The sequence below is a fragment of the Centruroides sculpturatus genome, unplaced genomic scaffold (genome assembly GCF_000671375.1).
Source record: "Centruroides sculpturatus isolate CEXI.00-Female unplaced genomic scaffold, Cexi_2.0 scaffold257, whole genome shotgun sequence".
NCBI classification, from domain to species: Eukaryota; Metazoa; Arthropoda; class Arachnida; order Scorpiones; family Buthidae; genus Centruroides; species Centruroides sculpturatus.
In genome coordinates, this window is record NW_019384389.1 from 528,823 (window position 1) to 542,626 (window position 13,804).

The window sequence follows — 13,804 nt, forward strand, 5'->3', positions numbered from 1 at the left end:
ATCATTTTTTCTCCAACCGACTTCTTTACATTTATTCTAATTAAAACATATTCACCTCATTTCTTTGAATATCAGTATTCAAACTCAAAAACTTTGGCATGCATAAACATTTTTAAAGCTAACTAAACATTTTTGTATACTTACTATATGGCAGGCAGAATCAAAAAAGGTTCATCATCCCTGGTCTNTAAAATATTTAAGCACATTCATCATCATAGGATAGTATATATCAGGAGTGGCAAACTTACGGTGCACACACCCAAAGTGGCACATCAGAAATCATCTGACATGCAACTTATCATGCAATTTCAGTTTATCACTTTTCTTTTTCAATCATCCTTTTGGTTTATCACTTGATCATCTTTTCTCTAATCAACTTCTTTACATTTATTCTAATTAAAACATATTCACCTCATTTCTTTGAATATCAGTATTCAAACTCAAAAACTTTGGCATGCATAAACATTTTTAAAGCTAACTAAACATTTTTGTATACTTACTATATGGCAGGCAGAATCAAAAAAGGTTCATCATCCCTGGTCTATATAATTGTAAACTTGATGTAATACATTGATTAATAGAAATAAAATTGAAGTCAATGCCGTGAATTATTATTATTTTTAGCACAAACAGTGATTAACAGACTTTTTTACATCAAAAATGCAAATTTATTTATGACAATAACTTCAGAACAAATTTTTATAAGGCTCAAAAATTTCAGTTAAGGACAAACTTCCAGTAATGAACACCAAAAAATATTTTTAAATGGAAAATTTCAGATTTAGCAAGAAAATGTTCATATTATTGAAATTATTTTCCCAACATGCCATTATGTCTAATTTCTCTAAAGCACTCCTTTAAACTATTTAAGTTAAATTATGTTAACAAGTTCATAGGAAAAAATTACATACATTTATAATTTTAATGATTTTATTAAAACATTATATTTTTTTTTAAATTACATGGAATTTTAAAATAACTGGGTATGGGCTGTAATTAATATTGGCTTCCTTATGTGCTTAGCCCATCAATGGCTAAGGGGACAAAACATTGGTAGTTGGTTGCAGGTTTGGATCTCACCAATAAGCTGGTCACATGGAGTTTTCTGGAGCTTTCTTCACATATCTAACATCTAAATAGGGCCAGTTTCAAGTAGAAAATCCTTGGCAAATTATCCAAGTCTAACATTGCTTCTCCCATTGATCTATCTATCCTGAGATGTTTAATTGCTTTCCTTATCTGATATCATTGGAAACATTAAACTGAAAACATTGAAAATTTTTTCACAATGTGGGTGCTTAACAATAGAAATTTTCATATTCAAGTATTTGAGATAATTTCTATAGCAAATTTCTCAAAATATGGTCCACAGATCATTATGGATCTGCAAATGTGTTGACAGAAATTCTTGAGTTTATAAAAGAACAAGAAGTATTGTTCTTTTATAAACTCTATTGTATCAATATATTATATTGTACAAATTAAAAAAAAACTTTTTCATAATAGTTATATAGTTTAAATTAAAAATGTATAAAATCATTTAAATTAAATGAAAATGTTTAAAACAAAGACATTATTTTAAGATTTTAAGAAACACTTATTAATATTTTATATATATATAAATTAATTAAATTCTACTCTGGGGAGACTGCCAAGTTTTCTTTTATTCTTTTATTATTAAAAATTTTCTTTTATTTTGTCCACTGGAGAAACACAGGGATGCCATTGGGGTATTTTGTCCTTAAAGGCATGCAATTCTTCCAATTTATCAAAAGTTGTATTACAGTAGAGCGTCGTTTATCCAAAAGAATTTCAGTCGGCCTAAAGTATAATTTATATTTGTTTTTATATTTTTCAATGTATTTATTTCATTTGTAAAACATAAAGAAATCATTTTTAACGATACAATAGCCACAATTATTATTTTAAAAAGTTTACATTAGGCTTAACATTGACGAAAATTCAACACGAAGCGACATGCAACGGAGAAAAATTTCAACATGGGATAGGTTAATATATTTTTTCGTACATAATCGGTTATCTGAAAAATAAGTTATCCGAACAACCCCAGTCCCCAATTGATTCGGATAAACAACGCTCTTCTGTAATTTAATTTTTCTCTTACAGTTTAACTAAAGATACACTGTTCTCTAACTGCACTCAACTAATACTCACACCTTGACATAAAAACCTTTAAAAATGTGGCATTTTTATTCACTTTTCTAACGTTTTTGACCAGTTTGAATGTCCTTCCTCAGGAACAGAAAAACTGAATGATTCCGATTTCTATAACAAATTTGTTTTGGAACTTTTTAAACTTTGAATTTTCTTAGATGTCTAGCGCACAGGCTTGCACATACAGAATTACAATCTATATTGATTACTTGTATCAATATACACATAAAATTAACATAACTGCTAATATAGAGAAGGCCACCATTGTGCCTGCTTCTTTAACTGTTTATCCTTTTTTATAATAGAATATTCATATTATGCTTGCTCTCCAAGCCACTGAGACTTTACTCGAATCTCTGAAGTTTATTGCTAATCCTTCCTGGTTTGTCTTGTGTATCTGCCATTCTTCTACATATTTCAGGTGTCTCTTGTTCTGAATCTTTTGTATTATTTTAGCTCTTTCTCAATCCACTATGACTTCTGTCAGATCTTCCATAGGATATGTTGCTAGTGCGGTGATTGGCTGCTTGTTCTGCATGTTCCTTTTATGCTTTTTTAACCTTTCTTTTAATGGCCTTCCTGTGTCTCTGATGTAATATAGTACTTTTTTGTCACCTTCTGTCTTGTACTGGTATTCTACATATTCCTGGAATCAGGCTCTTGTCTGTCTTCCTTGTCTGTGCATAGCATCTAGTATACTGTTGGATTCCTTTTAAATATTTTTTTTCTATGCTGCTCCTATTTCTTTGTAAATATTGCTTAGAGATGCCATGTATTCCATTACAGTGCATTCTTTTATTATTTCTTGTTTATATTCATTATCTTCATTATCATCTAGTCTTCTTTTGTTAATAATGACTTTATTGTATTCTGGCTGACACTGCACTGCCTTGCTAGTTCTTTGATGTGATCAAATCCTTTAAATCTGTCTTGTGGTTTGCTGTAGTGTGTGTATGCTGTCTTTATAAGTGCCCGGAATGCTGCTATTTTATAGCTTGCTGGGTTGTGGGAGGCACAGTTAAAGAAGCAGGCACAATGGTGGCCTTCTCTATATTAGCAGTTGTGTTAATTTTATGTGTATATTGGTACAAGTAACCAATATAGATTGTAATTCTGTATGTACAAGCTTGCGCACTAGACATCTAAGAAAATTCAAAGTTTAAAAAGTTCCAAAACAAATGTCATTATAGAAATTGGAATCATTCGATTTTTCTGTTTCTGAGGAAGGCCATTCAAACTGGCTGAAAACATTAGAAAAGTGAATAAAAAGGCTGAATTTTTAAGGTTTTTAATGTTGACATGTGAGTAAGATACACTGTTGATAATAGAATATTAAAATTATTAGTGAAATGTCAACTTAATAAGTGGAGTGTGTCTGATAGAAATGTAAAGAATGTGCAAATATTATTTATCAGTTTTATTTTACTATACCTAAAGACCATGTACTTAAGCAGTTAAATCTTTCACAACCATATCAAATGAACTAATTTAAATTTTTACACTTGTTTTACAGTTTTAGATTTAATTAGTAAGTCAAATTTAACACACACAACTTATTTTTCTAATGCATTGTGAGATCATATTTTAAAATCACTCAAAATTAGATCTTATATATAGCGATCATATTGTGTCTTTTTTTTTTTTTTTTAATGTTCAAGGAATTATTCCAGACATTTATTGGTAGTGTGGATTAATTTTAAAATTAATATTAATTGCTTAAGTCAAGAATAATTATAAAATGCAACAGAGAGGAGAGCATTGCAAAACAGTGGGGTATTGAATTAAGTCCAAAATATAACATATGGCAATATCAATTTTTAAAACAGCTGTATTAATTATGAAGTATTATGAATTTGAGAGAAAATTCTGTAATACTTTTAATAATCTAGCATTGATTAAAAAAATTTGTTTTAATATTTTAACTCTCCAAATTCCTCACAATTACCACTTAAATTTTAGAGCAATGTAAATGAACTAATGAAAAAATGATAAATAAATAATACTATTTAAATTATAATTATTATATCATTTTTCATTTTAATAATTTTGATTGTGTAACAAAACAGTTTTTGAATTTTTTCCAGTTTATTAATATTTTATAAAGTTTGGGAAATTTATTAAGGAACAAATTTAATAAATTTATACTTTTGTACACGGGTTATACAGGATTTGTTAATGTGCCATACTGTAAGGGACAGGGAATATGTGCAAAGTTGGTCAGGGAAAATTGTGGAATTTAAAACAAATTTGAGTAGGAACATTGTTGCATAAATTGTAATTAATATGCATGATATGCTTTTTATTTGAAGACATTTTAACTTGATTCTGTAAAAGTTTAAAATAAGCCTCAAAGCGAATTTGAAGAATGAGGCACCACTGTACATTAATTTTAAATTTAATTTTCAAAATAAAAAATATCCAAATTACAGAAATATTATATGACAATATTATATAAGTAAATTATGTTTTAAGATTTAATATGATAAGAAATTTGTAAAATTTGAAACTTTTTGTTTATAATACTTCAAATGAATGGAAAAAGGTTTTAATTAAAGATATTGCTAAAATTATAAAATTTATAATATCTAAATTATTTTCCTTAATATATTTGTAAGCAATTCTAATTTCAAATTGATGGATCATAATTACTGTAAACTAATCAAGTTTAGAGTTATTAAAATCATTAATATATTTTATTAGAATCATCAAAGTCTGTAGCCTGTTTATTGTTACATAGTGATGTTAAATTGTTTTAATATTCATTGAAAATTAAAATATGAAAATCTAAAATTGCTAAATTATAGCTTTTCATATAAAAATTTACATTAATATTAATATAATCTATTTTTCTTTTTTCCATACATATATATCCAGAAAGAAAATGCATCTGAGATTTCCAATGTCAAATCAGAAGAATCAGCTTCTAAAATAAGTGATTCTACTTCAAAGTCTAAATTACGGTAAAATTATAAAAATAATTATTAAATATATTTTAAATTTACATCATATATAATAAAGAATTTTAAATATTAGAAAATTATTTCTAATCTTTATACTATTATTCCCATAATTTTCTAATAAACAGTGTGTGCATTAATATCAGTAATCAGAATTACTCTGTGCATCCATAGAGTAATATGAGTTAACCATCCCATTCACAATCTGTGAAAACATGAATCTATATATGAGCCATCCACAGGCCAAGTCAATTAACTATTTAAATCCTTGATATAGTTGTTATTATTATTATTGATACATTTTTCACGTAACTAATTTTATATATCGTTAAATTAAAGCATAACTTTAATGTAACGATATATAAAATTAGAAATAACTAGTATAAGAATACATTTTACAATGTTTATTTAAATTTAAAGTTTAAAAATAATTTATATTATCAATTTTTCTACTTTTTGTTTTTTGGAGTTAATCAATTTGGCAAGTGAGCAGATCATTCTGATGATTATAAGTTTTAAACATTAGAGAGATAGTTACGCTTGTCCTTAATTAACTAGTCTGTCTGTGGAAAGAATTGATTTGAGAGCAACTTCACACGTGATGTCGCTTCAGTTAAACCAATCAGCAGTTTTCACTTAATATATCATGCAATATGTGAATTTTATTTTATTTTCTCTCACTAGATAGTGGAATAACTTTTGCATTAATTATGTTAATTTTTTATAGCATGTATTAATTGTAAAGAAATATGCATTTAACAACTACTGTAGTGAATTTCCTCATATTCCAATACCAGAACGCGAAGCCTCCATAACACTGTTTATATTGGTAACATGTTTAACAAATGAGGAAGAAACCTGAAGTAACTTGCCACGACTAAATGATCAATGGCTGGTGCTCATTGGTTAATATTCATGTTGATTCATTCTATAGACAGACTAGACAATTAAAGAAATTGTGTAAAACAGGATCATTTCAAAATCTTACATTACAGCAAAGTAATCATTTGCTGTTTAGTGCTGCCAGCAGTTTTATTATTACAGACATAAATAAATTTTTGAATAAAAAAATTATTAAAAAAAACATAATTTAAATTAATTAATATTAATTGCAAAATATTCTTTAAGATTTTTAGTGATATAAGAATTAAAAAAATGACAATATAGGTGTGTAAACTGAGCGATTTTGGCATGCATATCTGTTATCTTTTTTAAAAATAAATTTTAGTATATACTAGTATAGATTGTTGCTCAGATTCCATGCATTTAAATTCATGTTGACATGGTGTCAATATTACAAATGTAAATGAAATAGAAGAACTTGATGAAGAGCAAAGAATTGTAGTTTATGAATTCCACAAATAACATGAGAAAAGGGAAATACAGTTATGTGTCTTGTAGATGTGGAATTGGCGTCATCGTTTTCCAGCCTTTCTATAAAGGCTGGAAAATGTCCAGGAATTGGTGAAAGAGAAAATGAGAGATAGCAAAAGGGAGTCTTTGGAAAGAGAGGCAATTGAAAAAGTTGGACAATCACTAAGAAAACTTGGAAGAAAGTTCAAAATAGCTTATCGGTATGTTGAAAACATTTTAGTTAAGGAAGACATCCTTTGGAAGCAAAAGTCAGCCAAATATACAAAAAAAAAAAAAAAAAAATCAAAATGCAAAAGACACTGGTGTGAAAAATGCACAAGAACAATTTTCAAGTTCAAATGGACAGGGCATTGTTATGGATGAAGAGTTGTATTTTACCTTTGATGAAAGTGGCTTCTTTGGGAACAATACATACTATTATAAGGATTGGATTGAGGTTAATCAACAGATAAAATTTAAACATCATGCAAAATCTCAAAAAATGTTGATTTAGGAAGCAGTTGGTCCAAAGGGAAGTTTTGAAGCATTCATACCACCTCTTGCATCTGCATCAACAAAGAAGTATATTAAGAAGGGACGGATGCTATTACTCAAGAAACCCTACTTAGTTGGCCTGTCTTCTGGCCAGACATTGCTGCACATTATGCAACAGATACAGTTTCCATGCTAGAGGATTTCTGAGTCCATTATGTCAGCAAAGAGAACAATGTTGGAAATATTTCTCAGCTTCGAAAAACTGAATAATTGTGGCACCAGCTGAAGCATCATATTGTAAAAATAAGCAAGTTTGATTTTTGAGAAGTTTTTTTTATACACACTTGTTTAGCAAAAAACCATTTAATAGAATTAAAATACTAATCTATATTATGAAAGCTTAAAATTTTTCTGTATCAAATTTGTCATTTAAAACTTTGAAGATATTTAAAAGAAATTTAATTATAACATAGATATGACTGGTATCAAACAGAAGCTTTTGTTGTAATTACCATTCTACTCAAAAATATGAAAGAAGAAGCTGTTAAAGTAGAACTAACTGAATCCACTGTAAGTATTTTTGTTTTTCATGTCAAGAGAATTGTTTTTATAAATAAATAAATTTATTTATTTTTAAAAAAATATTTTTAGTTAAGTTTTTCTGCTAAACTTCCAAGCAGTTCTGAATATAACATAGAATTGGATCTGGCATATCCCATAGTTCCTGAACGCAGTACACACAGGATTTTACCATCAAAGGTAAGAAAAACATACTCTCTATGTATTTATAAATAAAATTTAAAGATATAAAATTTATAGCCATATGAACTTTAAATTCCATTCAGTTCAAACAAAATAATATGTAAGAGTTAAATTCAAAAATAAATTATTTTTTATTTGCCAAAATCATTAACTTCCAAAGCTTTGTTTTTCCAAACACCTTTAAATGTTTGAAATAGTTTCTTCTGTTTTCATAGTAATGTAAATTCAAACTTTCCAACTAACCACAGAAACATTCAAAAACTGAAACTAAAAATCAGTTAACCTTCACATCATTTTCAAATTTTTTTTACTGAATTTCTCATAGTACAGTGAAATTTTGATTCTCCAACTAATAATATTTCAATGTTTCAACGCCACTTTTATTCCATTCATTATTACATTATTAACATCACTAACTCTCACCAACATTTATGTCACTCCTTCATATTCTTACTTTATCCTAACAATGTCTTAAATTCCTCATTACTTCTTATTTCCTTCCTATTACTAATTACAGCCCTCCAAATCTCTGAATAAATATTAGCATCTTTAATAAAAATACATAAAAGAGACTAAAAATGTCTTGGACATAGCGAAAAGTGAAGACATTTTTAGTCTCTTTTACATATTTTTATTAAAGTGTAAATTCGCCAGCCCTTTTTTACAAAAGATATATTAGCATCATTCTTATTTACAACATTGTTTATCATGCTTAATAGATAAATACAGATCTGCCATTCTCAAATTCATAAACATGTTTTTCATGTAAACTGTTCTTGCTTCATCCCATACCATACTTCCTTGTTATATACATCTTGTGCTAAACATGAGCTTACTTTGCCATTACATCTATCTTACGTTCAAATCTCTCTTAAGTTCCTCAAAGTAGATTCTATGTACAATACATTACCTCTCTCCATTCTTACCATATATACTGTTGCACATTCTCAAAAGGATCTTTCTCATTCCTCACCATATTGTGAAAACTGTTATTTTTCTTAAATACAACTCTTTCATTATACTTCTTCAAATACCTACTTAATGTAAGTTATAGGTATTTTGGCCATTGCTTTGTAATGTGTATGATTCTGCTGAAGATGGGAGGAATGCATCTCAGAAAAATTCTGGAAGTAAAATTTTTGTAGACTGAGTGAAATTTGGTGTTGTATGAGTTAATGTAGACATTGGAGTCATCCTGAATAGATTATTGTGTGTCACTTTTTATATTATTGTATATATCAAACATACATCAAAAATGGTATGAAATTTTAAAACAACTCAAAATTATAAGATTCGGTCCAAAAAATTATTCAGAATATTTTTCGTTCATTCTTTCATACAGAATTNCAATACTTTTAAAAATTTGTTTTTACTTGCAGAAAACAGCTATAACATTTATGAAATGTTGAAACAGTGTAAAGTGAAGAAGCTTTTTTCAATTCACAGTATTTTGATGGTTCAAGGCATTTTTTGAAAGCTGGGAAACAAACTCTAAGCAGAGATCTACAGACTCCTGTGAAGTATGTTGACTGAAGAACTCTAACACTGTTAGTGCCATCATTTGAGAAGAATCAAACTACAATTGATGAATTTGCTGATATGTTGAACATCTCCTGGATGGGAATGTTTTGCACAACTGTCTGCATATGAAGTGCATTTGTTCTTGATGGGTTCTCCAGCTTCTGATGCCTGAGCAAAAGCACGTTCAGATGGAAGTCTGCCAAGAGTTGCAATATCTAGTGGTTGATCTGGATAACACTTCTATAATCAGCAATCACTGATGATGAAACCTAGCTATATTGCTTTGATTCTGAGAATAAACAGGATTTGTGTGGTAATGATTTGATTGCCAAGGAGTAGTGTATCATAAAAATAATGACTAGGTTCATCATGACAAAATATTATTCACTTAAAGAATAAGATAACCACTGTCTATCAGCATTAATTAAATGATTTTTATTACTTATTCTAAAGTTTCACTTACTAATTAGTTACTTTATTCTTATGTTCCTAAATTACATTTTCTTCTTTACCTGAAGATGACATTTATAAAATGTTGAAAGTGCTTGCAATAATGACAAGTAATAAAAATTATTTAATGCTGATATACAGTAGTTATCTTGTTCTTTAAGTGAGTAGTGTACCAACATGTACTGTACCACCATATACAATAGTCTCTAGACAGAAATACTTGTCACAGTTCTTCTGTCATACATTGTTGGCTCACATCTACAGGAAACATCTCAATCTTGATGCCAATGATTGGTAGCTATACCATGACAATGTATGTCTGCATGCTGATAACATAACAACTGAGTTTTGGCCAATAAAAACATCTTATGCATCCCATACCCAATGTACAGTCCAGATCTGGCATTCTGTAATTTTTTCTCATTCCCAGCACTGAAACTAAAATTATGGGAAACACATTTCCATCCACAACAGCAATACAGTAGTTGAAATATGGGAGGTATGAAATGTATCTTATTGCTACAATGATTTATAATAACCTTATATATCAAGTGTCCAAAGTGCAGCTCATATAAAACAACTATCAAACAATTCAAAAATTTAATTTTTATACATATAGATTAAATGTAAATTTAATTAATCAATATTCAGTTAACAGAACAACTTGTGTACTAAAAATTTATTATGAATACATTTTTTGTAATTGATAGTTATAAAAATCAGATTCAAATTATTTAATTACTGTGTTTTAGGAATTTAATAGAGCAGTTTTTAGTTTTCTCTATTTTCTATTAAAGCAACTTTTTGATCTGGTGTTTCTTATCTTAGAAAGAACATTTCTATAAATTTTTCAATGAAAAATAACTTTTATTAAAATTAAAGCAAAATCAGTTAAAATGAAAAATTACATATGTAGTTCTATTATATTTTACACACTTGGACAAGCATTTTTTTTCTAAACCATCTCATGTTTATATTGTATTCGGACATGACCAAGCACTCTAAGTACTTCAACAACTCTTCAACAACGAGAACATTTATTGGTAAGTTCCTTAATACTGGATGGTTGGTCATTAGTTGCGCACTGTCCATGGAAGCTGTGGAAGCACTGCTCCCTTTATTTTCTAAAATACTGTGTAAATACATATTGTGTGATTATTTTCATAATTTTAACGTACTTTGAATTAATTAAAATTAATATTTTATTATAACCACATTGTGTATCTTATTACAAATTTTCATACTACATGTGAAAAAATGATAAGATTGCTATTGTATATTCAAATATAAATATGTATATGCATATTCTTAATATGGAAGCACAGTATTGTCGAATATGGGACAGCTTCAACAGTGAAAATATTTGAATGGTGTAAAGCAACCAGATTATACGCATTTGTGCATGTGCTTTACAGAGCACCAACCTCACGGTTTAGCTGGTGGATGCTGCACACCAAAAACTTCGTATAATGCTTTCAATGATTCTATCCAGGGCCAGCACAGCTTACCTATCATCAAATGTCACCGCATGCCACTGATGGTCATATAAGGTATTTGTCTTGCTAATTTGGACTTCTCTTAATCTGCACCAGTTTTGTTTGCTCTTTAGCAATGTTCTAGCCTTAAACAAATAAAAATGGCAGATTACTTTTTAAAAATGATAAATTTGTAACATGAATGTGCTACACATTTTAATATAAGTATATGTGCCAAATTTTCATTTAAAAGTAATGTATTTGTGCCTTTCAGGCTTCTTTTTCTGTATAAAAAGTCTAAGCATAGAACTTTAATCAGATGTAAAAGTCTAAATATGGCTGTTTTATATAAAAAAAAAGAAATAGAAATCAATAGAAATAAGTTTTGATTAGTTGCATTTGAGGAAAATGTTGGCTGTAACTCTGGAGTTTAGAGCTGCATCCACAGGTGGTAACCAGATACAGAAATAACTTCTCTGAGCAGAAAGTTTTCCAGGAATTGCAATTTCCAGGGACAAAAGGATAACCTAATAGAGATAAAAATACTGGTGATATTTACCCGGGGTAAGGACCTGGTCAGAAGAGAATTACATCTTTGTATCTTGAAATGTCATGTTTCTAAAAATTGACACTTGGGATGGCAGATGTAAGTGTGGATGAAGACACATCTACAAGTAGACATTTCACTGTCAAGTATACACTGTTGCATCAAAAGATTGTAGTTTAAGTTCTATGCAGCTAGAAAAAACCATTTCTCAAAAGGTAGCTAAATGATGAAGGGCGCTGTGGGCAAGAGAATATATGAAATGGTGTAATGAACAATGGAAAAAGGTCTTACGTTACAAATCTATATTTAGTGTTTGTTATGATAAGTTTCATTATTAATGGAGAAGTAATGGAGGGGGTTGTATTTCAGCCAGTGGCATTCACAAATTACATATATGAGAACAATAAATCATGGAACAATAAAAATCAAAGTTACATTAAAATTCTCAAAGAAATCTTGATGTTTTGTGCCAAAAAGGGACAAAACGGTTGATACTTCAATAGGCAATGCCAAGCCTCATATGGTGAAAGTAACTACTGAATGGCAAAAAACACAATGTAGATATTCTTCCTTGGCCACCTTTTATCATTGATAGAAAAATTTTTGGAGAATTTTGAAAAGAAACATGCAATGACAACATCCATACATTGATTAGAGGCTCTAATTGAGGATAAATGGGTCAAAATATCCTCAGAAACAACAGAAAGACACTATTATCACTTCCACAAAGACTCATACATATATTTAAAAATACTGATAAACACTTCATAGTAGAACATAAAAGATACCTGCCAGAGTGAGGCTGCCTGCAGTTTTTTGTATAACTTCTTTGATTCAATAGTAAAATAAACACAATTGTGAAAAAACAGTTTTTTATTTAGTCTTATTTGTAAGTTCTAGAGGCTTGAGAATTTAAATGGACTGTAATTTTTTACTTAAATGTAAAATCTTCCTATCTGGTGGAACTTAGTGGCTTAGACTTTGTATCCTGTATGACCCTGCTGGTTGAAATACTTCACTAACCTGAACTATCCCATCCAGTAATTAGTTTGTACAAGGGATGATCAAAAACTAAGGTTACAAAGCCTGCAGTGAAAAGTGTACATTTTATTTCATACAACCAATACAGCTAACTGATTAGTACATACATTAGGTTATTTTTTGACATAGTCTCCATATCAGTTTAAGCACTTGTCACTTTGTGTGATGAGTTTGAAAATTCCCTCCTGGTAAAATTCCTGACCTTGCGTGTTCAGCCAAGCTGTCGTGAAGTGTTTCACTTCCTCGTCAGAAGCGAATCATCGTCCTGCTAGGTTCTCCTTCAAGTGAGGAAACAAGTGAAAGGCGCTTGGAGCAAGGTCAGGGCTGTAGGGAGTATGGTCAATGATGTCGCAGTGAAACTGCTTCAGCAGTGTGGTGGTCTTCTGGGCTGTATGAGGTCGTGCATTGTCATGAAGGAAGATGAAGCCCTTGGTGAGAAATCCTGGCCATTTCCTCCTGATTGCTTCACGCAATCATGTTAGTCTCACAGCATAGGTCAGTGGTCACTGTGTGCCCTCTTTCCAAAAACTCCACGAGTATGACACCGCGCTGTCCCAGAACACTGTGGCCATCACCTTCACCGGATAATGTCACCTTAAACTTCTTTGTCTTTGGAGAGGAGGTATGTATCCACTCCATTGACGATTGCTTACTGCTGGGGATGTAATGGTGGATCCATGTTTCGTCACCCGTGACAATGCAGTGAAGAAAACTGTTCTGTGGAGAACCATAGCAAAAGTTGCAGACTTCCCCCATGCACTTCTCCTTGTGTTGGTTGGACAGATTTCGTGGAACCCACTTGGGCACAAACTTTCCAGTACTGCAGAATATCATGAATAATGTGATGAACACTTCTGAATGACATTCCCAATTCTACTGTCATATGTGGTAATGTAATCCTCCTGTTGTTCTGAATCAACTTCTCCATGCGAGCTGTGTTGACATCTGTTGATGCCATGCTGGGTCGGCTACTGCGATCCTTGTTGGTGACATTTTCTCTACCGGCCGCAAACTTCCAACACCATTCT

The 13,804-nt window shown here is 30.0% G+C and overlaps 1 protein-coding gene across 1 annotated transcript in view; it reads left to right on the forward strand.

Moving 5' to 3' along the window:
- Positions 1 to 13,804, forward strand: part of LOC111618196 (protein SGT1 homolog) — a 28,622-nt gene that overhangs the window by 10,706 nt on the left and 4,112 nt on the right. Inside the window, exons 4-6 of the mRNA XM_023359680.1 lie at positions 5,050 to 5,135; positions 7,454 to 7,550; positions 7,632 to 7,761. Of these exons, the coding sequence (XP_023215448.1) occupies positions 5,050 to 5,135; positions 7,454 to 7,550; positions 7,632 to 7,761 (313 nt within the window). The remainder of the gene's footprint in view (positions 1 to 5,049; positions 5,136 to 7,453; positions 7,551 to 7,631; positions 7,762 to 13,804) is intronic.